The sequence below is a fragment of the Rhinolophus sinicus genome, chromosome 17, assembly GCF_057876585.1.
Source record: "Rhinolophus sinicus isolate RSI-liver-muscle chromosome 17, RSI-T2T, whole genome shotgun sequence".
NCBI lineage: Eukaryota > Metazoa > Chordata > Mammalia > Chiroptera > Rhinolophidae > Rhinolophus > Rhinolophus sinicus.
The window spans coordinates 55,938,801-55,961,984 of record NC_142517.1 but is presented as its reverse complement, the minus strand read 5'-3'; the positions used below and the strand labels follow the sequence as shown (position 1 = coordinate 55,961,984).

At 37.4% G+C, this 23,184-nt stretch overlaps 1 protein-coding gene across 2 annotated transcripts in view; it reads left to right on the top strand.

The window, feature by feature from the left end:
• Positions 1-23,184, top strand: part of ATP13A4 (ATPase 13A4) — a 117,383-nt gene that overhangs the window by 87,149 nt on the left and 7,050 nt on the right. For both annotated transcript variants that reach the window (XM_019723162.3, XM_019723170.3), the window contains 10 exons: positions 2,330-2,493; positions 3,321-3,443; positions 4,710-4,789; positions 6,369-6,411; positions 6,812-6,921; positions 8,796-8,892; positions 10,616-10,688; positions 18,741-18,912; positions 19,660-19,850; positions 20,953-21,041. In XM_019723162.3, coding sequence (XP_019578721.3) covers positions 2,330-2,493; positions 3,321-3,443; positions 4,710-4,789; positions 6,369-6,411; positions 6,812-6,921; positions 8,796-8,892; positions 10,616-10,688; positions 18,741-18,912; positions 19,660-19,850; positions 20,953-21,041 — 1,142 coding nt within the window. The remainder of the gene's footprint in view (positions 1-2,329; positions 2,494-3,320; positions 3,444-4,709; positions 4,790-6,368; positions 6,412-6,811; positions 6,922-8,795; positions 8,893-10,615; positions 10,689-18,740; positions 18,913-19,659; positions 19,851-20,952; positions 21,042-23,184) is intronic.

Below are 23,184 nucleotides of genomic sequence, written 5' to 3'. Positions count from 1 at the left end.
CAAGCAGATTGACGGCTGGTGTCCTGTGGGGCATGTGAAGTGAGCCTCTTAGTCTCAGGGCTCCCTGTGCTCTTTCAACCTCAGAGTAGAGCAACTCCTTCCCACTAGATAGCTCTTTCATGTATCCTCATAAGTATTTTGGCAGAAACCTAGGAGAAATCATGCTAAGGATAGACAATCATATGTTATATTATTTACTTTTAGTAGTTGCGGTAAGAAATACAATATCCGTATCTACCAGTTCAAGAAGCCTTACAACCATAAACATATCTTACGTTCTTTTCTTTATATTATAGTTGTCATATGTATGACAGACAATGAAAACCCCACTAGGCAATGTTAAAGTTCTTACTTTCAGCAGTCAAGAGTTAAAGAACATTAAGTTAACAAACAAACAAACAAACAAATAAAACCTTTTATTTATCCAGGTCTTTATTATTTGTATTACTGTTTTCATTCCTTATGTTCTGTTTCCCTCTGGTATCGTTTCCTTTCAGCCTAAAGAATTTATTTTAGCATTTCTTTTTGAGCGTGTCTGCTGACAAAAAATGATCTTAGTTTCCCTTCATCTAAGAATGTCTTAATTTCTACTTCGTTCCTGAAGGATATTTACATTAGCTATAGGAATCTGAGTTGACAGATTTTTTTTATTTTTTGCACTTTAAAAATGTTATTCCACTGTCATCTTGCCTGTATGGTTTTTGATGAGAAACCTGTGATAATTTGCATCATTATTCCCTTATACGTAATGTATTGTTTTCTCTAGCTACTCCTAAGATATTTTTTTATCTTTGGTTTTCAGCTGTTTCATTATGTGTCTGGATGTATTTCTCACTCAGTTGTTAGGGGTATACTGAGCTTCTTGAATCTGTAAACTAAAAATTTTTAAATCATATTTGGTAAGTTTTCTGATATTATTTCTTCAAAAGATTTTTTTATTTTTCCTGTTCCAGTGTCTTTCTCCTCTTTTTCCTGGACTCTAATGGCATAAATGTGAATCTTTTTGATATTTTTGAGTCTCTGTTCTTTTGTTTTTAAAAATTTCTCTCTGCTTCTTCAGATTATATAATTTTTATTGATCTATCTTCCAGTTCATTGACTCTTTCTCCTGTCAGCTCCATTCCGATATTGAGTGCATCCAGTGAATCTTTTTCACTTCAGTTATTATATTGTTAAAGTCTAACGTAGCCATTTGGTTCTTTTGTATAAAGTATATATTTTTTCATGTTTAGAACGTCTATATCTTCATTTACTTCAAAGAGAATTAACCTTTACCATGTGAAGAGGGCTTATAATAGCTGCTTTAAAACCAGTGTGTGATAATTCCAACATCTGAATCATTTTGAGATGGGCCATTGTTGATTGTTTTTTCTTGAGAATTGGACAGACTTTTCAGGTTTTTTGCATGTTGAGTATCCTAAATATTTCAAACATGATGTTTTGAGACTGGATCCTGTTGAAGTTCTCTGGAGAATGTTGAGTTTTTTTGTTTTAGTGAACAAAACTCTGGGACATAGGAGATGATTAATATCATTGTTCAATTCTTGAAGCCTTTGCTATCCTTCTTTGGGTTTGTTCAGCACACATACAGCTCTGGGTTGGTGCTTGAGACTTTATATAGAGTTCATAACTTTGAATTGATTTCCCTGTCTAGCTCTTTCCTTTCCAGGATTTCCCCCATAACTCTTCAGCCACAGAAACCACTTTTCCTAGTTCCTCTGGCCAGAAAGACTAGATTTCTCCGAGTTTTAGCAACCGCTGTAGATCTAGGACTAGGACTCATACTCAGGTCAAACAGTGTGAGGGGAAAGAGAAAAGAGGCCAAGAATCTCACTACTTTGTAGGTTGTTTCTCAAAATTTGACTCTCTTCCACATCCTTCTTGCTTAAGTTTACTTTTCAAAGTTTTGGGGTAGTTACTTTTTGTATTCTGTCCAGAGTTTTCTACTGTAGTCAGTAGGAGAGATAGATTGTAGTTAGCTTACTCCATCTTTGCTGGAAGTGGAACCACCAGATACTATATTAAACCAGTAAGGTCTTACTAAGCATTTACTAAACTTTTAACAAATGACAGAAATGGATTTGAATTTTGCCTTTTTATTTTTCCTTCCCACTCTTTGGTAAGTCATAAAATAACCAGATGAAAAGCAACAAGAACCAGAAAAGGGACTGTGAAATCACGGAAGGTCAGAGCTGAGAGACACCTTATATATTATTTTTCTTCACACCTAAAATAAGGTCTTAACTCATTACCCAAGTTTTCTAGGCCCTATATAAATTGGTTCTATCTCTTCAATTTATTTTAGGATACTCTTCCTTTTTTTTTCTAGGTGACAATCTTCAGACTGCAATAACAGTGGCCAGAAAGTCTGGAATGGTTTCTGAAGACCAGAAAGTCATTCTTATTGAAACGAATGAAACCACTGGGTCCTCATCAGCATCTATATCTTGGAAATTAGTGGAAGAGAAGAAACACATTGCATATGGGAATCAGGTATGCCTAAAAAGAGACCTTCTGTCGTACTATCTAACTTTCCTCTCAGTATTGGCTGCTGAGCAGCTTTGACTGGCAGAAGTGTACAGGTGACCTACGGTCAACATATTTCTCCAAATATCTGACACATATGCAGTGTGAAGCACTCAATGATATCAGTTTCCCTTATCTTTCCAACTGAGCTTTAAGGTATAGTGCTTTCCTGTGTGCTTGAAATAATCATTTCTTTTAAGCTTAAAAATGTTGTTGGCTCTGTATAAGAAAGAATGTAATGGAAGAGGGGGCTGTGAATCTAATTTCCCATTTTTCCCTTGCTTGCCAGCAACCCTGCTGGGTTCAAAGGGGATTTAGTCTCTAGGAGAGATACTGCTGTGTGAATTGGAAAAATCAGATTATATCTTCAGGATGGGGGAAAAAGGTTTTATTCATTTATCTTCAATATTGTCAATATCTTACCTCTATTGTGTCCTTGTGGAAGAATATTAATTTTGTATGGAAAAAAATAGTAAGTTCTCACTTCAGGGAGAGATTTGTTAAGCTGTAGTGCTTTTGTATTTCACATGTGAAATATGTGAAATGTGCTCTTCTCTGGGACTCACTGAGATCAAATCAGGACGAGAACAGGACATGAGTAAGTTTTATTCTCCTATTCACTAGAGGTGATGCCAAAGATTGATCTAGCAAAGAGAAAGTGCTTCTCTGAGGAATCAGGGCGGGATAGTGACTTTTAAAGAGAGGCCCCAGACTACCATCATTACCTTCCCTCAGGTATGCTTGTGGTTAGGCCCACTCTATCAAGTCTAAAATAACTGTGTCTTGCTTTGCAGGACAATTACATTAATATCTGGGAAGAAGTCTCTGATAATAGCAGAGAAGGAAGTTACCATTTTGCCCTAAGTGGAAAATCCTTTCAGGTTATAAGTCAACATTTCAGCAGCCTACTGCCAAAGGTAAGTTCTAAAAGGATACCAATGTCCCAGTAAAGATGATGAAACTGTCATTTACAGAGCACGATCCTCAGCAATTTCAAACCTCTAAACAGGCAAGATATACCTATTCAATGTATCATAAGGGAGGCCGATATTTGTGCAGAGCTTACTGTTGTCTAATTTCCTACTAGATTTAAAATAAGTAAACTTGAGTTTTTTATCATCTGGGGGATTAAAGTATTAGTGACTTCCCAAGTCATAAGGGTTACTTTTGGGTCGTTGTCACTATATTGCCATGATTAGGTGTCTCACAGTATAGTGGAAATCTAGCAATTATACAAGAAAGCAGGCCAGGAATAGTGGAATTCCATTAAGTTTTTGATAGAGGACCTTTAAATACAAGAGGGTCAAACTTAAAGCTTTTCTGAGGAAGAACAAACCAATAGTGGGGGCAGGTAAGTTATATATATATATATATATATATATATATATATATATATATATATATATATATATATATATAAAACATGTGAACAAGCTAGAGAAAGATTATGACCAATGTAACCCAGAGATAAATTATTCATATTCAAGTTCTCATTATCTAAGGTACTATTTAAGAAAAAAAGAATAGAGACTTTGAGGCTAACTGAACACTAAGTTGAGTTTACTACCAAGAAGAGCAGGAGGCATATAGATCTAACATAGACGAGTGTAGACTCTGTAAAATGGAGCTCAGGTGGAGGGAACTAGTATAAGTTTTTATACTGTCAAACCATCAATGTTCCATACTCCAAATTTGGCTTGGAATATTAGCTGAGTTTCACAGTTGGTCAAGCCCAGATGGTATGGTTAAGTCAAAAATAACAAATAGTTACTATTTCACCATTAGGCTGTTTTTCCACTAGTGTCTAAGAAATTGTTGCCTCGTTTCCTTCTCCTGGGATCTTGACCTCTTGTTATCTTTTCATTTCTCATACTGGTTTAAGGTTCCAGTAAGTTCAGGATTTTTTAGGACCATACTCTCTATGGCAGCTGAGCTAAATTCCTATAGGTCATCATTTTCATCAAATATTTTTACTAAGTAGTCATCTTTACTGAGTTTGGTCTCCCTGGTCACTTATCTGATGACCAATGTCTCAACGCCTGTCTTAAAATGCAAAGGAAGACTTCTTGGAAAACAATGTTTTTTTGCATGCATGGATATCATTACCCAGTCAGTATTCTGAGTGTTACCAATTATTTCATGTATGACCAGCTGACATAATAAAAATTTTGGGTTCCTTTCAGATACTGATGAATGGAACCATATTTGCAAGAATGTCTCCTGGGCAGAAATCCAGTCTGGTGGAAGAATTCCAGAAACTGGAGTAGGTTCTTTACCAATTCAGGTGGTGTGAAGTGCAATGGCGGCATGGCAGTCAGGGGGAGTGTAAGAGGTACAGGAAGTCACTCTGTTTGGCTAGGACAGTGGTTCTTAACCTGGCTGCACACAACAGTTATCTCAGGAGCTTTGAAAAAAAATAGCAATATTGGGACACTACCATCCATAGAGTCTGATTCAATTGCTCACATGGGCCTTGGACATCAGTACTTTTGCAAAGCTTCTCACATAGGTCAATTTTGTATCCAGACTTGAGAACTACTGAACTAGAACATAAGGGGCATAAAAGGATATGGTGAGAAATAAGCCTGGAAAGGTCATTTGAGCTCATCTCCTGAAGAAACTGAAAATGTAGACTTCATTTTTACAAATTATCATCAAATTTGTAATATAGGGAGATTCATATGACAAAAGATTCAAATAATCTTCAAAATATTAAGACATTCTTATGCCAAAGCAGTCTCTCCATCTTAAATCAGAAGAATATTTTTCTTCTAACACAAAGGGTCTCTACAGATAGAATGGGCAGTGCAGATAAAATGCTCATCATTTAGAACCCTTTATTTCTCATTAAAGGAACTCATGGAGTCCTGGCAGTTTCCTCTACTCCTGGTGCTGGCACACCTACCTATGAATCCTACTCATCACCACTCCACCGTCCTACTCACTTGATTCATTCACTAGGCAAACTTCTTGATTCAGAAAGCCCTGTCTTCTCTTCTTTTTTTTTTTTTTTTAAATTTTATTTTATTAAATTTATTGGGGTGACAATTGTTAGTAAAATTACATAGATTTCAGCCCTGTCTTCTCAATGTGGTTGAACACCTAGGTAGTAAACCAGTTGCCTTCCTACAGCAATGTATAAAAGAAGCACGAAAAATTCTGTAAGTGCTGTCAAATTGCTCTTACCTTAAAAAGCAAACTATCCATAATCTTGGTCAGCAATTTAAGAGGCGGCATTCTCCCAGCTGCAAACAGTGATCCTGAAGCAGGGATGCATTTTCTGTCTTCTGTCTGGGCCTGGCACCACATTTTTTAGTTGAGTGACTGCTAACATGGCAGATTTCCTTTCGTGTTACCATTAACATCAGCAACAAGTAATTCTTGTTTATCATTTTGGAATGTATAAAGCACTTTCCCGTATAGCACCTCACTGAATACGTACAGCACTTTGTGGGGGAGAAAAACAACAGTCAAAATATTAACATGATTTAGATCTTCTGGTTTCAAATCCTGTGCACTCTCTACTAAGCTATGCTGTCTCATCATATAGTTGTGAACATCCCATTTACAGCTGACAAAGCGGTTTCCTAGACAGTGAAGTGCAGGGTCTCCCTGAAACACTTGGGTCAGGAAATGGTGCCCTGGATTTCCTAATCCGTTGTAGGAAGTGCTGAGTCAAGCTTTATTTTTTTTAGTCAAACCACACTGTTAGGGAAACTCCCTTAAAGTAAATAATAAGTTTGAACCCGAAGTAATGAAGCTTATTTTATTTTTTTTAATTAGAGAAATTAACAAGTAAGATTGCTTTGATCTCCAGTAAAATTGACATGGTTCCCCTTTAGTTACTTTGTAGGTATGTGCGGTGATGGAGCCAATGACTGTGGGGTAAGTAGTTGCCAGTGTGTGGGACCATAATCTCACACTCGATTGTACTTGCCTGGAGCCCTATAGAGATAGTATCTCCTGGGATATATATACCACCTCCATTCCTCTTGGTAGAGAAACTGATACTGAGAGTTTGGGGGGTTCCTGACCAAAGCTTCACAATGACTCAGTGGCCACTATAGTCTAAGTAGAATTTGGTTCTGAAGTGCCCACTTCTTTGGTGAGGTGTCCCAGTGCCTTCTCTTTCTTATGTGTCAGACAGAGCAAAATCTGGTCATCTCCTAGCTAGTGCTTGGACCCACAGGCCACATTGTGGCCCCTTAATTGGGCTTGTCGTATGCGGTCTCAGGAGAAATGTATGTGAGTGTGCGTGGACAATAAGCTGACTCTTTGCTTTCAGGCTTTGAAAATGGCTCATGTGGGCATCTCTTTATCAGAGCAGGAAGCATCTGTGGCCTCACCTTTCACATCTAAAACTCCAAACATTGAGTGTGTACCTCACCTTATCAAGTAAGTAGGCACTTTCCACCATTGTTCTGCCAGTCAAAGACGAGGGGAACTGTGTCCTTGGGTGGGGAGGATGCTTTGTGGGAGAATGTGGTCAAACATTCTCTTTCCCAGTGGACTTACAAGGGTTAAAAATAACCCTGGGAGAGCAGTGGCATTTCTAATGAAAAATCACTGAATAGATTATTTTTAGAAGGTTGGAATCTGGAATATTTTACTGCTTTGAAAGTGTTAATCTTAGTATTATTATTTTAAATGTGTCTCCTTAGATGCTTTATAATGGTGGATTAAGAGAAACTTTCTCTTCTCCATTGGCTTTCCCGTTTTTTTTTCGGTTTTTTTTTTTTTTTTGCCTCTTTACACTTCCTTGGAATATCCTTCCCATTCTTAGTTTTCAAAACAGTTCTTTTTGCTGCTCCATCTAAAATTTCCCTTGGTGCTTTATTCCCCCCAGCCTCACCTCCGAACATGTACTTCTGCTGCATTTTATTTGAATTATAGAGATGGTTAGCACTGTGGCTGCTTTCAGTTATTATAACTAGTATATGTTTGCAGTTTATAAAGTGCTTTAATGCCTATTATCTTATACTTTGAAAAGCCTGGAGATGTAGAAATGGTGACTATGTCTTTTACAAATAAAGAAATTCAGGCTCCGAGAACTTAATTGATATTTCCTAGCTTGCACAGCCATATAGGATTGGAGATTGTATTAGAATTAATTTTGTCTAAATGTGTTTTATCTATAAATATCATACTCTTTCCACCTCATTAAAATAATGATTTGGCTAGCTCCTCCCAATGTTTGCTTTTGTTTTTTTTAATTCATGCATTCAACAAATATTTATAATGTAGACACAGTGCCAAGAACAGTTGGAGGCACTGGGGAGCCAAAAGCAAATAAATCCGATGTCCCTTGATCTCATGAAGGTTTTCTCCAGTGAGGAAGTCAGGCAACAAACACATGCATAGGTAAATCAAGGGTAATGTGAAAAGTAGGAAGATGACTGGGGCAGTGGAATTGGCTGCCTCAGGTGGTGTGGGGGAGCCTTTCTAAGGAGGTGAAGGATGAGGAGAAACTACCTTCTAGGTTGAACAAATGGCAGCAGCAAAGCCCTGCTACAGGAGAAAGCCTGGCATGAGGATCAGGCTTTGGAATCCCAGGAAACCAGTAGGACCAGAAGTAAATTCAAACTCTATTTTTTTCCAAGAGGAAAGAAATAAAGTTGGTATTTCGTAAGTACTTTATTTCATGCTTTAAATATACATCATTTACTCCAACAACAGTAGCACAAATAAACACGCTTGTTGTTTCCAGTCTATTCAAATTAGACATATGACGAATTTGAGTGTGCATATTATTTTAGTCCAGTTTTAGGAAAAGTTGCGGTGGCCGGATAAAATTTGAATGAAATGTTTGCCAAACTCCTGAAGCACCTGCATGAAAATTGCACACACACACCCCACCCCCAGCCACCAACCTGCAATCTTATTTAAATTCCTCAGTTCACAGATGAAAAAACTGTGACCAGAAGAAAGGAAATCACGTTAGTGAGTAGGGCTGAGACCTGAGACCAGTTGCCAGGTCCCCTGACTCTGAGCTGAAGTAATGCCTGCGGAGAGGACAAGAGGAGCTCTACATCTGGCTCCATCACTGGATCAAGGCCTGTGGACCTTGGACCGGGATCAGCCTTTCCTGAAAATCTAGTCATTTAGCATACTGACAGTCAGATCCCAAGGGCTCAAGGCTGTCCAGCATTTTGCTCAATAATCAAGCTTCTGATCTTTTCTCCTGAGTCAGCTGAACAGCACAGAATAACTGATCTCGTTTCTTTCCATTACTTTCATTTCATTTCTTTTTCCTTTCTTTTCTCACACAGGGAAGGACGTGCAGCTCTCGTTACCTCATTCTGCATGTTCAAGTACATGGCTCTGTACAGCATGATTCAGTATGTCGGTGTTCTGCTGCTCTACTGGGTATGACTTAGGACCTAGCTTCTTGGTTAGTGACAACTGAACCCAGGGGCTGTGCACTCTCAACTTGAAATGTTTCTTAAACAAAGCGCAAATAGAATATTTGGGCACTAACAGTCCCTCTGAAATGATCTTTATAAAGTTTTTGAAAATAAATCAGAAATAGACAGATGTACATGGGAAAAGTTGTTGGTGTGAATTGTCTGACTGACAGAGAAACTTCTTATCTAGTGGTAGATGAAGATTAGAACAGTGCAAATCACTTTCTCACTGTTGCTTTTGCCTGCTTAGACCCAGTCTCTGATTTCCCAGTTCCAGTATGTCTTTCCCCTAGTCTACTGTTCGTTAAAGATGAGGCTCGAGTTGGGGTGCTGGTAAATATTTCGTAACTGGCTCTCTCTGGAAAAACAAGCCCTGATTATTAATGTTTGCCTATTCCAGTGGTGTAAATACTCACACTGGTTTTAAGCTATCCACCTGATGTCACTTGAACGTGTAGTTGGGGAGAGATGTATAGTAGCATGCCATAATATAGTATTTGCACCATACAGACATAAGAGTTGCAAAAAAACCTCATAGGCATAGATAACAGTAAAATGTAGGAAAATGATTAGGAAGTGCTAAGTTTGAGTATTTATTACCTCTGTTTTTAGTCTAATTTATTTAATGGTAAATCTGTATAATTTAAGTTTTTATATTGGCTGTGTTTAACAACCAGTTCACAAAATTCCTGACAATCTAACAATGGACCCTCATGCAGTAGTACAAGTCAGCATATCATTGATTTCCTGAATATAGATAGGGATTTAAAATTTGGCATATCACACCACAAAAAATACATAGGTCTTGTGATGTCTCTTTCTATTTAATGAAACATAAAAGGAGAAAATACATGACTACTATATGGTCTCAACCTGTGGGGGCTTTTTCAATTAGTCAGCATCGAGCAAGGAAATTCCATTTGTGCTGGAGATATCTAGATTCATCTCTATGTCTTGCCCTTTTGCTCCTGGGTTGTAATTTTTAGTTTTGTTATTTTCAGATTACCTATGTCTTTTCCCACTCAACAATGAAGGAATTGGAGAAAAGAGTATTTATAAGAGTTAGGCTCTATTTTGGAATCACAATAACTCTCGCTCAAAAGTAGAGTTAAACATGGTCGTCGTTATCTCCTTTCCACCAAGGGGTGGGGGTGGGGGGGGCAAGGAAGTAAGTTACTTGAAATCAGTAAGACCTAAACATTTTTTTCCTGAAGAATATCAGGGTGATTTATCAGGACTTTCTAACAACAGCCAAGAATACAGACAGTTGATTTAGTTATTTTCATTTTTCCATCAGTAGAATATTGGTAAGATCACCACACATTTGTCACTTTTTACTACTGGGAATGCACTGTTTTGTTGTACCTGAACAACCCCAACTTTTCTGCTAACAAGTAGAAAAGACAGTAGAGATGAATCTAGCAGAGTGAGATGTTTCCCTCAATAAGGGGTGATGGTGATTCACAAAGGACCCAGCACAAAGCACATGATGATGGCTCTCCTGGTTAGACAGGATTTAGCAGCCTTGTCTTCAGTACTTCCACCAACATCAGCGGAACTCTCATCACTCTAGCTTCTTGGTAATTTAGACAATCCTATATTGCAGTGAGAAAATGAATACAGTTGATGTCAAACTTCATTCAGAAGGTCATACTTTTTTGAGCTGCCTTCCTTTTTATTTTCAGGAGACCAACAGCCTATCAAATTACCAGTTTTTGTTCCAGGATCTGGCCATTACAACTCTTATTGGTGTAACAAGTAAGCCAATTTTTAAAACTTTCTTCCCAGATGTGCTTCCCTCAGATTTTTTTTTCTTTCCTCCATTGAATAGTTTTGACAATCATGTTGAAAATTTATTGGCCATAGATACATGGGTTTAGTTTTGTATCCTCAAATCTATTCCATTGGTCTGTATGTCTATCCTTATTCCAGTAACACACTATTTTAATTATTATCTTTGTAGTGAGTTTGAAATCAGGATGTGTGAGTCCTCCAACATTGCTCTTCTTTTTCAAGATTTGTTTGACATTTCAGACCTTTTTACAATTCCACATAAATTTGAGGATCAGCTTTTCCATTCAGAAAAAAAACCCAGCCATTTGAATTTTGATAGGAATTGAATTCAATCTGTAGATCACTTTGGCTAGTATGGAAATGTTAATAATATAAAGTTTTCCACTTCATAAATATTGGATATATTTCAATTCATTTATGCTTTCTTTAATTTCTTTCAGCAAAGTTTTATAATCTTCAGTGTAAAGTCTTTCTCCTCTTTGGTTAAATTTATTTCTAGGTATCATATACTTTTGGATGCTATTGAAATGGAATTGTTTTCTTAATTTCCTTTTTAAGTTGTTCATTGCCAATGTATAGAAATACAGCTGATTTTTATGTGTTGATGTTGTAACTACTACAACATAGTTGAATTTGTTTATTAATTCTAGTAGCTCTCTTGTGAATTCTTTGGGATTTCCAGTGTATAGTATCATGTCACTTCTTCCTTCCAATTTGGGTGATTTTTATTTATCCTTTAATTGCTCTAGGTAGAACCTCCAGTACAATGTTAAATAGCAGTGATAAAAGTGGTTATCCTTCTCTTCTTCCTGATCTTAGGGGGAAAACTTTCTATCTTTCACTCTTGACTATGATGTTGACTGTGGGATTTTCAAAATATATAATAATGGGGATTAAATGTAACATTCTAAATTTATAACAATCTAGTTTGAATTGATAACTTAATTTCAATAACATGCCCAAATTCTTCTACTTTACAGCTCTGTCTCCTCATTTTATGTTGTCACAAATTATATCTTTATCAATTGTGTGCCCAATAGCTTACTAGGTATATTATTATTTTTATGCATTTATCTTTTAAATCATGTAGGAATAAAAAGTGGAATTAAAAAAACAAAAATACAATAATACACACTTTTATACTTGCCCAAATAGTTACCTTTACTAGACAAAATGAGAATGTCAATAAAGAGAAATTATAAAAATGATTTTTTTGAATTAAAGTTTATTGGGGTGACAATTGTTAATAAAGTTACATAGGTTTCAAGTGTACAATTAATACATCAGCTATGTATCACATTGTATGTTCACTACCCAGAGTCAGTTCTCCTTCCATCACCATATATTTGATCCCTTTTACCCTCATCTACCACCCCTTCCCCCCTTACCTTCTGGTAACCACTAAACTTTTGTCTGTGTCTATGAGTTTTTGTTTCTTCATTTGTTTGTCTTGTTCCTTTGTTGTTTTCAGTTTTATATATACACATGTCAGTAAAAGCATATGGTTCTCCACTTTTTCTGTCTGGTTTATTTTGCTTAGCACAATAATCTCAAGATCCATCCATGTTGTTGCAAATGACACTATTTCATCTTTTCTTACGGAAGAATAGTATTCCACTGTGTATATATACCACAAATTCTTTATCCAATCATCTATCGAAGGACACTTTTGTTGTTTCCATGTCTTGGCCACTGTAAATAAAAGTGCAATGAACATCAGAGCATATATATCTTTATGGATAAATGTTTTCAGATTTTTTGGGTAGATACCCAGGAGAGGGATTGCTGGGTCATATGATAATTCTATTCTTAATTTTTTTTCAAGAGGATTTTTAATCATTTATTGGTTACACATGATAATGGATGACAAAGTTTCATTCCCATCTATGATTTTATCTGGTACCATAATTCAATTTAGAGCTTCTGCAGCTGTTCAGGCTCTTTGGGAGACTGAGTTAGACATGATGACGGCGGGAGGGGAGACTTTAAAAATGCTTACTTGTTGGCGTCCACCGACAGAAAAGCTATTCTTAATTTTTAAAGGAACCTCCACACTGCCTTCCATAGCGGCTGCACCAATCTACATTCCCACCAACAGTGTATGAGGGTTCCTTTTTCTCCACAGCCTCTCCAACACTTGTTATTTGTCTTGTTGATGATAGCCATTCTAATTGGTGTGAGGTGATATCTCATTGTGGTTTTTATTTGCATTTCTCTGATGATTAGTGATGTTGAGCATTTTTTCATGTCTATTGGCCATCTGCATGTCTTCTTTGGAGAATATCAATTTAGGTCCTCTGCCCACTTTTTAATTGGATTGTTTGGTTTTTTGTTGTTGAGTTGTATGAGTTCCTTATATATTTGGATATTAGCCCCTTATTGGAGGCATTGTTTGCACTGAAAAGGATAAGACATTTTTAAAAGAAATTGAAGAAGACACAATTAAATGGAAAGACATTCCATGTTTATGGATTGAAAGAATCAACATAATTAAAATGGCCATATTACCCAAAGCAATGCAATCCCCATCAAAAGTCCAATGGCATTTTTAAAAGAAATAGAACAAAAAATCATCCGATTTGTATGGAGCCACAAAAGACCCTGAGTAGCCAAAACAATCCTAAGGAAAAAGAACAATGTTGGTGGTACTACACTCCCTGAATCCAGCTTGCACTACAGGGCAACAATAATCAAAACAGTATGGTATTAGCATAAAAACAGACACACAGACCAATGGAATAGAATTGAAAACCCAGAAATAAACCCACATAAGTACGGACAGATACTTTTCGACAAAGAAACCAAAAACATACAATGGAGAAAAGACAGCCTCTTTAATAAATGATCCTGGGAGAATTGGAAAGCCACATGCCAAAGCATGGAACAAGACTGCTATCTGTCACCATGTATCAAAATTAACTTAAAATGGACCAAAGACCTAAACGTAAGACCTGAAATAATAAACTGCATAGAAGAAAACATAGGTATTAAACTTACGGACCTTGGGTTCAAACAGGATTTTATGAATTTGATTTAAAAGCTAAGGGAAGTAAAACCTAACATAAATGAATGGGCTATATCAAACTAAAAAGCTTCTGGACAGAAAAAGAAACCATCAACAAAATAAAGAGGCAACCGACTGAATGGGAGAAGATTTTTTTTTTGTTTGTTTCTATGTATCTTTTGATCTCTCCTCTTATTTCTTTTTTAACCCAGTTGTTCTTTAAAACTATGTTGTTTAATCTCCAGATATTTGTGTTTTTTTTCCCTGCTTTCTTTTTCCAGTTGATATCCAATTTCAAAGCCTTGTGTTCAGAGAATATGCGTAGTATGATTTCAATCTTGTTAAATTTGCTGAGGCTGATTTTATGTCCCAATATATGGTTTATCCTTGAGAATGTTCTATGTGCACTAGAAAAGAATGGATAGTCTGATGTTTTAGGATGAAGTGCTTTATGAATGTCAATTATGTCCATTTCATCTAATGTGTCATTTAGGGCTGATATTTCTTTATTTTCTGTTTGACTGATCTATCCATAACTGTCAATGATGTATTTAGGTCCCCTACTATAGTTGTGTTTTGGTCAATTTATTCCTTTAGTCCTGTTAATTGTTGCTTTGTATAATTTGGTGCTCCCTGATTGAGGGCATACATATTGATGACTGTTATGTCTTCTTGTTTTATAGTCCCCTTTATCATTATGAAATGTCCATCTTTGTCTCTTGTTAACTTTTTCATCCTGAAGTCTGTTTCATCTGATATCAGGATGGCTACACCTGCTTTACTCTGAATACCATTTGCTTGGAGTGTCAATTTCCACCCTTTCACTTTGAGTCTATATTTGTTTGTAGCTGAGATGTGTCTCTTGGAGGCAGCACATGGTTGGTTTTTAGTTTTTTGATCCAATCTGCTACTCTGTGTCTTTTTATGGGTGAGTTCAGTCCATTTACATTTAGGGTGATTATTGATATATGAGGATTTCCTATCATTCTATCTTTGGTTTTCTGGTAGGACGGTGTCTCCATTGTTTCTTTGTCTTTTTGCTGCTGTCTATTATTTCAGTGTGGTTGTATTCCAAGATTTTTTCCCCTCTGTTTCTTCTTCTTTTATGTTATATATTTCAGCTCTGGACTTTTTTTTTTTTTTTTTTTTTGAGTAGTATTCCATTTTCTTCAGCATGCTTACTTTCTCCATTCCCATATTCCGGTTCAGGCCTTTACTCTCCCCGTTTTTATCTTTTGGTTGCCACAAATTGTCCCTGTTGATGGTGGTCGAATAGCCTTCTTCAGTATTTCTTGTAGTGCAGGTCGTGTCAGAAAATTCCCTCAGCTTCTGTATGTCTGGAAAGGTCTTTATTCCTCCTTCATGTCTAAAGGATATCTTTGCTGGCCATATTATTCTTGGCTCATAATTTCTCTCTTCCAATAGTTTGAATATTTGAGTCCATTCCCTTTCGGCTTGTAGAGTTTCTGCTGAAAAATCTGATGATAATTTAATGGGCTTTCCTTTGTAGGTTACTGTCTTCTTTTCCTTGGCTGCCTTGAGAACTCTTTCTTTGTCGTTAATTTTTGACAGCTTCAATACAATGTGCCTTGAATTCAGCTTGTTGGGATTGAGGTAATTAGGTGTTCTCTTTGCTTCTTGGATTCAAGGACCCAGTTATTTCCAACAGTTTGGGAAGTTCTCGTCGACTGTTTGAATATACTCTCCATTCCGTTCTCCTTTTCTTCTCCTTCTGGTATTCTCAATATTTTTCTTATATTGCTCTTTCTTATGGAGTCAGAAAGTTCTTGTAGAGTTCTTTCATTTCTTTTAACTCTCAAGTCTCTCTCTTCTTCTATCTGTGTCATTTCCAGAGTTCTATCTTTGGTTTCACTGATTCTTTCCTCCATCTGGTCAGCTCTACTACCTAAGCTGGCTATTTCATTCTTCATTTCTTTTATTGAGTTCTTAACCTTCAGAAATTCTATTTGGTTCATTTTAAAAAATTTCAGTCTCTTTGATAAAATGTTCATTTTGTTCTTTGATTATATTTCTGAGTTCATTAAACTGCCTGTCTTTGTTTTCTTGCATCTTGTTGAGTTTTTCAAGAACTGCAATCTTAAATTCTTTGTCATTTAAGTCAAATATTTCCATGCCTTTAAGTTCATTTTCTGGAGACTTTTCATTTTCTTTCTGAGCTGTCTTGTTACCTTGGTTATTCATGGCAATTAATGAATTATTATTCCTCTTCCTAGGCATCTATAGGAGTGGGTCTGCAACCGGTTGATAGGGGGAAGTCTTTCTTTTGCTTCTAGTAGGTGTTGGTGGAATGTTTTATTTTCTCTCTTATGCTGCCTTTTATTCTCTCTCACACTGTAGTGTTATATTTCCTCTGCCCTGTTCTGGCTTCTCACACAATGGGGGGCGGGGGTTGTTCCCTGGAAGGTGGGCTTCTCCTCTGTGAGCAGGTCACCTGGGTCTCAGGGCACCACACTGTGGGGGGACATGGAGAGCTTCTGATGTTCCAAAGCTCTTCCTGCACCAGATTCAGGGCCTGTGTGTTTCAGCAGCTCTGTTTACCCCTGCAGTGACCTGCCCAGATGGGTGGGGGCAGGGGTGGGTTGGGTTGTGAAAGGTGGTTCTGAGCAATGGCAGCAACCACCAGCACAGCCCATCTTGTACCCAGGGCTCCCTCCCCTTCACTGGAACTAGTTGGGCTGCGAGTCCATGGCTGCAGGACCCCAGTTCTCAGAACTGCAAATTTTCTCTTCTTGGAATGGACACTGCTACCATTCCACTTCTAGCACAGGGAAGGTGGGGGTGGGATGAGCTCTGGGAGGGTGGGAAGGGGTCAGTCAGGCTCTGTGCCTATATCTTCCCTCCTCTGCCTGGCAGTGAGAACTTAAACTGCCGTCCTCACCCATCGTCCCTCAGTCTTTGCTCTGAGGTCTCTGCCATGGGTGTTGGGTTCAGCTGTGTTATATGCTGATCCCTCAGGCGGGACTGTGGGCCATAAGTGACGTGCTATCAGTCCGAATGCTTCCCTCTCCCACGACTGCGGTAGTTCCAGAATGCAGGGAGCTTGAAGCTCTGAGTTCTGGTTGGTCTCTGGTCTGTGTCCTGTGCCCGCACTGCCCAAGTCTCCACATTTCCCGCTTCACTCCTTTCCCACTCACCCAATTTGCCCACCTTTAGATGATTTCAGTTTCACATCTCTTAGTCTTGCTGGTCCACTGTGCAGGGATTTCTTTGTGGAATTATAGTTGCTCAATTTGTTGTAAATTCCAGGGGAAATTTCAGAGGCTCACCCCACACCACCATTTCTGTGACATAATCCTAAAAAGGATTCTTTAAAAAGAATTTACTGGTATTTTGGCTTTTTAAAATAATCACTATCTCTATATTGACATTTTAATTTTGTTCAGACATTATTTTCCTGATTTCATTGAGTTCTATGAGCATATTTGAGATAGTTTTAAAGTCCAATGTCTGGGTTTCCTCAGAGATGATTTTTTTCAATTTATTTTGTACCATTGAATTTTATAATATCTTAACTCTGGAAATCAGATTCTTCCCTTTCCATAGGGCTTGATGATTTTTGTTTTGCTGTTTTTTGGAGGTTGTAGTAGTCCATTTGTTTAGTGATTTTCCTAAACTATTTTTTGTAAAGACTTTATCAGCTGTCATGTGTGGTTGCTGAAATCTCTGCTCCTTTAGCTTTTGTTCAGCTGGTATTTTGAGGGAGATTTCTTTGAACTCCATGAGTTTAAAAATATGAACAAAGAAATACCTCTCCCAGTTTCTGCAGCTTTGTTCTGTGCTGGGGCACTTCAGCACTTAGCCTGGCTTCTGCTGAGTCTAGAGAGCATCCAAAGCTGAAAGCATAGGGTATTTCTGTTTGTTTTTTTTCTGAACATGCATCCTGCCCTGGGCATGTACCTGGCTTTCTATATTCCTCAATATACACAGCTGATTGTGAATACCATAATTTCCCAAAGAAAATTTCTTTAGCTTTTATTTCCAGGCTTTAGGCAGTTATTTTATGGGTCAACTATAATCTTTTGCCCGGGACGACTGCAGGTAGTTTGTTAGCCTTACAATGCTTTTGAGCAGTGCATGCTGCTTTTCCATCCCAAGGAAGTTTTGCACTAGGTGAAACAGAGATGAGAACCCTGTACCGGTACTTCAGGGAGACCCCAGACAGATTAGAACAGACATACAGATTAATTTGTAACCAGGGACCAGAGTCCCTCACTGGGAATGGGTCTTCAAGATTGTCACTGAGCTAAGGAAGGTGTGAGTCAAAGGCAAGTGAAAATACACAAAACTTTCCTCCAAGTTTTAAGTTGCTTTTTTCTTGATTCAGCATTTTTTTTTTTTTTTTTTTGATGCTGTAAATCTTTGTCTGTTTTTCAGAGTTCTGACAAAGTTGGTTCTTACAGTTTTTGCTTGTTTTTTGAAGTTTCTGTGGAGGGATGGGATCTTGGAGCTGCTTACTCTGCCATTTTGCTGATGTCACTCATTATTTTGTCATTAAATATTTTAAAGCATTGCTTCTTAGTGACTGCATATTTTCCCATTGTATAGAGGTGCATAATTTATTGTAAGTGATGAACGTCTTTCTACATCTCGGAATTTTTAGCATAAGATAAATTTGCAGGAGTGGAATACCTATGTGAAAAGTTATAAACATTTTTCAATCTCTTCATATTCATTGCCAAATTGTCCATCAGAAAGTTTTGTCAATTTACATTCCCACAAGCCGTATTTGAAAAGTGTGTCCCCTTACCTATAATTTAAAAGTCTTTGCTCATTTGGTAGGCATCTCATGGTTGTTCTATGTCTGCTTTCTTAAGAATTCCTCATATGATTTCAGTTTGAATCCATTTATTGTGTAGATCCTTCAGTTTGTGGTATACTTCAATTTGTCAGTTTCCTCAGCTCTGTGGGCCTAAGAAGGTAAACCATTCTTCTGATGAAGAATAACACGTTTTCCTGCTCTCCTGCATATAAAACTTGAATTTATTTTGTAGTGACTTTGAATGGTGCCTACCCCAAACTGGTGCCTTTCAGACCTGCAGGACGGCTGATCTCCCCACCTTTGCTGCTCTCTGTGATTTTCAACATAATTTTCAGCCTGGCCATGCACATTGTGGGCTTCATTCTGGTTCAGAGGCAGACTTGGTATTCCATGGATATACACAGGTATGATCACAGCCTGGATTCCAACTTCCCACATTATAATGTCTATCAAAAACTGTCTGGCCATATGATGAGAAGCAAATAGGTCTTCATTCTGCCAAAGGCTTTGGCTTCCTTAAGTCCTTGGCGGAGTTTTCCAGTGACTTTCTCTCATCAAGCATAGTTTGATGATAAGATTCATTGGCACTTATCTTTGCCTATTTTAAATAAGGATTTCTTACCATCATTTCGATCTGGAGAGACCATGTGTTGTAGTTTGCTGGGGCAGCCCCAGTTTAAGCATGATATCCCAGTGAAATTGTTAATATCTTTTTTTCACATTCATATCTGTTCCTGTTGAATGATAAACTATATGATCACCCTACTTATAAATCTTCAGAGATCTTAAGCCACTAGAGGGAAGAATTATGACTTACTTATCTCTTTCTCTCTAACATAGCCCTAATACACATAATTGGTGCACAATTTATTGAATAAACAACTTGTTCTATCTATCTATCTATCTATCTATCTATCTATCTATCTATCTATCAATCATCTATCTATCATCTGTCATCTATCATCTATCTTCTATCTATCCATCCATCTGTCCAAAACATAAATCTATCTGTGCTGGTTTATTTCTCTTTATTTTTCAATATATTCTTTCCCAAAGTGTAGGCAATTATGGAAGCATTGAGGGCACGGAGTTGTGTAGATATAAATGAGCCTGTCATCTTACTTCATTAGCTTCTTTGGTTTTCTTTTTAGTGCCTGCACAGGGCAAAATGAAAGCATCTCCAAATTAACCACTCCACCTATTCCAGAGAACATTGGAAGTAATGACACCTTCAGAAGTTTTGAGAACACTACAATATGGTTCCTGGGAACAATAAACTGTATCATTGTGGCTCTTATATTCTCTAAAGGAAAGCCATTTAGGCAGCCGACCTATAAAAACTGTGAGTAGAATTGTACCTGATCAGAGGTGAGAGGTTATTAGAGAGGAAGATAGGCATGCCTGGGTCATGCAGGAAGCGGCCACAGAGGTGGCACTTACCTGGAGTTTCCTGATTTCCACTCCAGGTCTCTGTAAAACACAATGTGCGGCCTCATTTTGTGGTCCTTTGCTCCTTCTCTCAAAGCTGCGTTAAGTACTAAGGCTTTTTCCCCCCATGTCTTTCCTTCACCAGAAGTTTATTTCTAGGTGTCTTTTCATGGGGGTCACTCCAAATTGGAAAGATTCATGTGTTTCTCTACTTGTCAGATTCATCCTGGAAGAGGTGGGGAGAAGGGTCCTAACACTCAGTGGGAACTTGTTTCATGCCATGAAAGCAGTGGTCAGGACGGCATTGCGTGGTTGGCAGGCCAGGAGTGGGTCCAGCCTAGAGGAACCTGACTATAGATGGTTGTGGAGGTTTTTGGCCAATGCACCTCCCACTTCCTTACATTCTGGGCTGGGAGTGTGTGTAAGTTAGAAGTGGGTGACCTAGTTTGCCTTTGGGACATTTATTTGGATACCATCACTAGCCCCCTAATTGGGAAAATTTAGAAGCACAAATTGAAAAATCAATATCCTCCTAAAAATTTGTTCAGAGAAAATTATTTTGTCCTTGTCCTTCTTGGTATGAGGAAGCAGTTGAGTGCTGACTTCTACATTATTGCAACTGAAACATTTGTTTATTTATAGCCTTCTTTTTCCAGAAGAGGATTTGAGGTGGATGGTTTGCATTAAAGAGACTCAGATACTTGGATGCCTTCAAGGCATTTATTTAGTAACAAAAAATAATTCTTTGTAATAATATGAATGTATTTTGTCAATGTTACCCATTTTTATTAATTGGAACTTATAACATGGTTGTGAAAATTTCCACTTGCCTCAAGGACATATATAGAAATTGTAGAGGTGAGACCCATTGCATAGAAATGAGCACTCTACTATGCTGTATTTGGATGTGGTAACCAAGTAAATTTAATCAGCATTAATCGAGAATATGTCTTTCAATAGATGTGACACTATATTCTGATTTCTGTAAGTGATTGCTTATGTTCTTATTTCCTCAGATATATTTGTCCTTGTGCTGGTTATACAGCTGGCTGTGTGCCTCTTCATTCTATTTGCTGATATTCCAGATTTATATAGGCGTTTTGATGTAAGTCTTATCTCTGGAATATAATGATGTTTTATACTTATTTAACACCCTCACTTCAAAAAGCAGGTCACAATTGCAATTGACATGGATTCTTAACACCAATTATTCTTTGGGGATAGTACAGTTTTTAAAAAATGCAAGGCACTGACATTTTTAAAAAATGTTAAATTTATTCATATTTTTTATTTAATTAAGCTGGTCAGGAAATAAAATTCTGTCTAATCTTGATTTCAAATGTTTCAAAGCACTGAACACCTTTCTTTTAAAAGATCCCTTTAAGATTGCAAAATTTATTTATACATTTCCTTTTCAAATGTCAGAGAATTTTCCCCTAAATGTTTCTGTTTCAAAGGTATTTAAAACAGTTTTGCCTGTAACACTTTTTCAGTTAATTCTTAAAGTTGTATTTACATCTTTCTTTTTTACCTCTTTAGAAATGTGCTTTCCTTAATCTCTGCAAAACTTATTTTTAAAGAGCCATGCCTTACCTAATGAACTCGCTTAGATTTAGTTATTTTGAGACAACTTTGAAACTGTACAAGAGACAGAAATCTTACATATTCAAGCAAGGGAAAATATATATTTTGATTCCTCTAACCTACTCTACTTTTGAATTAGAAGTTAATCATTACTAAATGTCCTTTAATCAAGTAAGTGGAAAGCAGAAGAGAAGAGAAAAGGAACTGAGCTTTTTTCACTTAGTGCTTTATCAGCCTGCCTCTCGGTGTCTCCTTCTCAAAGACAGGGCCCTCTTATTCATTCTTGTATAGCCAGTGCCTTGCATAACGCATGGCACATAATGGCAGCAAATGACTGACTGATCATTGTATGTCAGGCTCCTAAATATAGAGAAGCGCTTGGAGCACACAGTGCGTTACAAACTAACGATATCTTCATGAACCCAGCTGTAACAGATAAACTAATGTCTACATTCAGTTTTCATTTTTATATTTGCATTACTGTGGTTAAGAGTGTAATTGACACTGTTGTTGTCTTCCTAACGTACATTCAGTACTCACAGAGATAAATAGTCTTCGCACACTACTCTTCTAAGTGAGTTAAAATTTCTTAATCCTTCAGAAATTAAGGTTAAGACATGTTGGGTTCAATCTCTCTTTAGTAGTGAAGACTCTTCCAGAGAGATCTGGGTCCTCTGGAATAACAAAATAGGGAACGTTGTTTGGTGCAGAGGGAAACTGCGTGGAGTCATTGACAGTATGACTGCAAAGGGTTCTGCAAAGAATTATTGTTGACCTTAAAAAGAATTGTTTTTCTTATTGTACATAAAATTATGGGTACATTTTAGAAATGTGAATATGCAGGCAAAGAAAAAGACAACAGTGTTCACTATATCCTTCCATTGTTGAAAATGTGTATATTATGCATGGGCATTGACTGAGTTATGAAGTTTATTTCATTTCAAATGGAATGATTTAAAATAAAATTTTGCAACCTAGTATTACTCATTTTAAAAATTGCATAAAATTTTTTTAACAGAGAATATAGTCACATGGTTTAAAATTCAAAAGTTAGAAAAGTTGAACATTGAAAAATCTCCCTTCCATCTTTGTTCCCCAGCCACCAGTTCCCCTCCATGTAGGCAATTAATGATACCAGTTTATTTTGCACACTTGCAGACATATTTTTTACATGTGTGCACAAATATACGTATATTTCTTATATGTGAATTCTGCCATATTTTCACACAAATAGTAGCAAACTATTACATTTGTCCAGGTCTTCTGAGATGGAGATGTCAACATACAATGAGATGTGTAAGAAAGGTATTGGCAGAATTGCCTGTGGGAGAGAAAAATGAGAAAGCCAGAGGAGAGGGGAGGACAACACACTCTGTGGGTCTGACCCCTATGAAGGAGAGAGGGAAGGAAGGAGAGCTAGATAAGTGGTTTCAGACGGCAGCGCAGTTCTAAGCAAGGGAAGCCACAGTCGCCCATGAGCAATGTCTAGTGTCTCCCAAGAACGAGTGTGATTAGCTGTCCTCAGTGATTAGCTGTGAGCAGCCCATGGGAAGCGTGGCATTAGGGTGAATGTGGTGATAGATTGTGAGCATAGCATCTGGGGCCTCTGCCATTTATCCTCCCAGCAGCAGGAGATCTGAGTGAGCATTTTCATGGCTGCGACA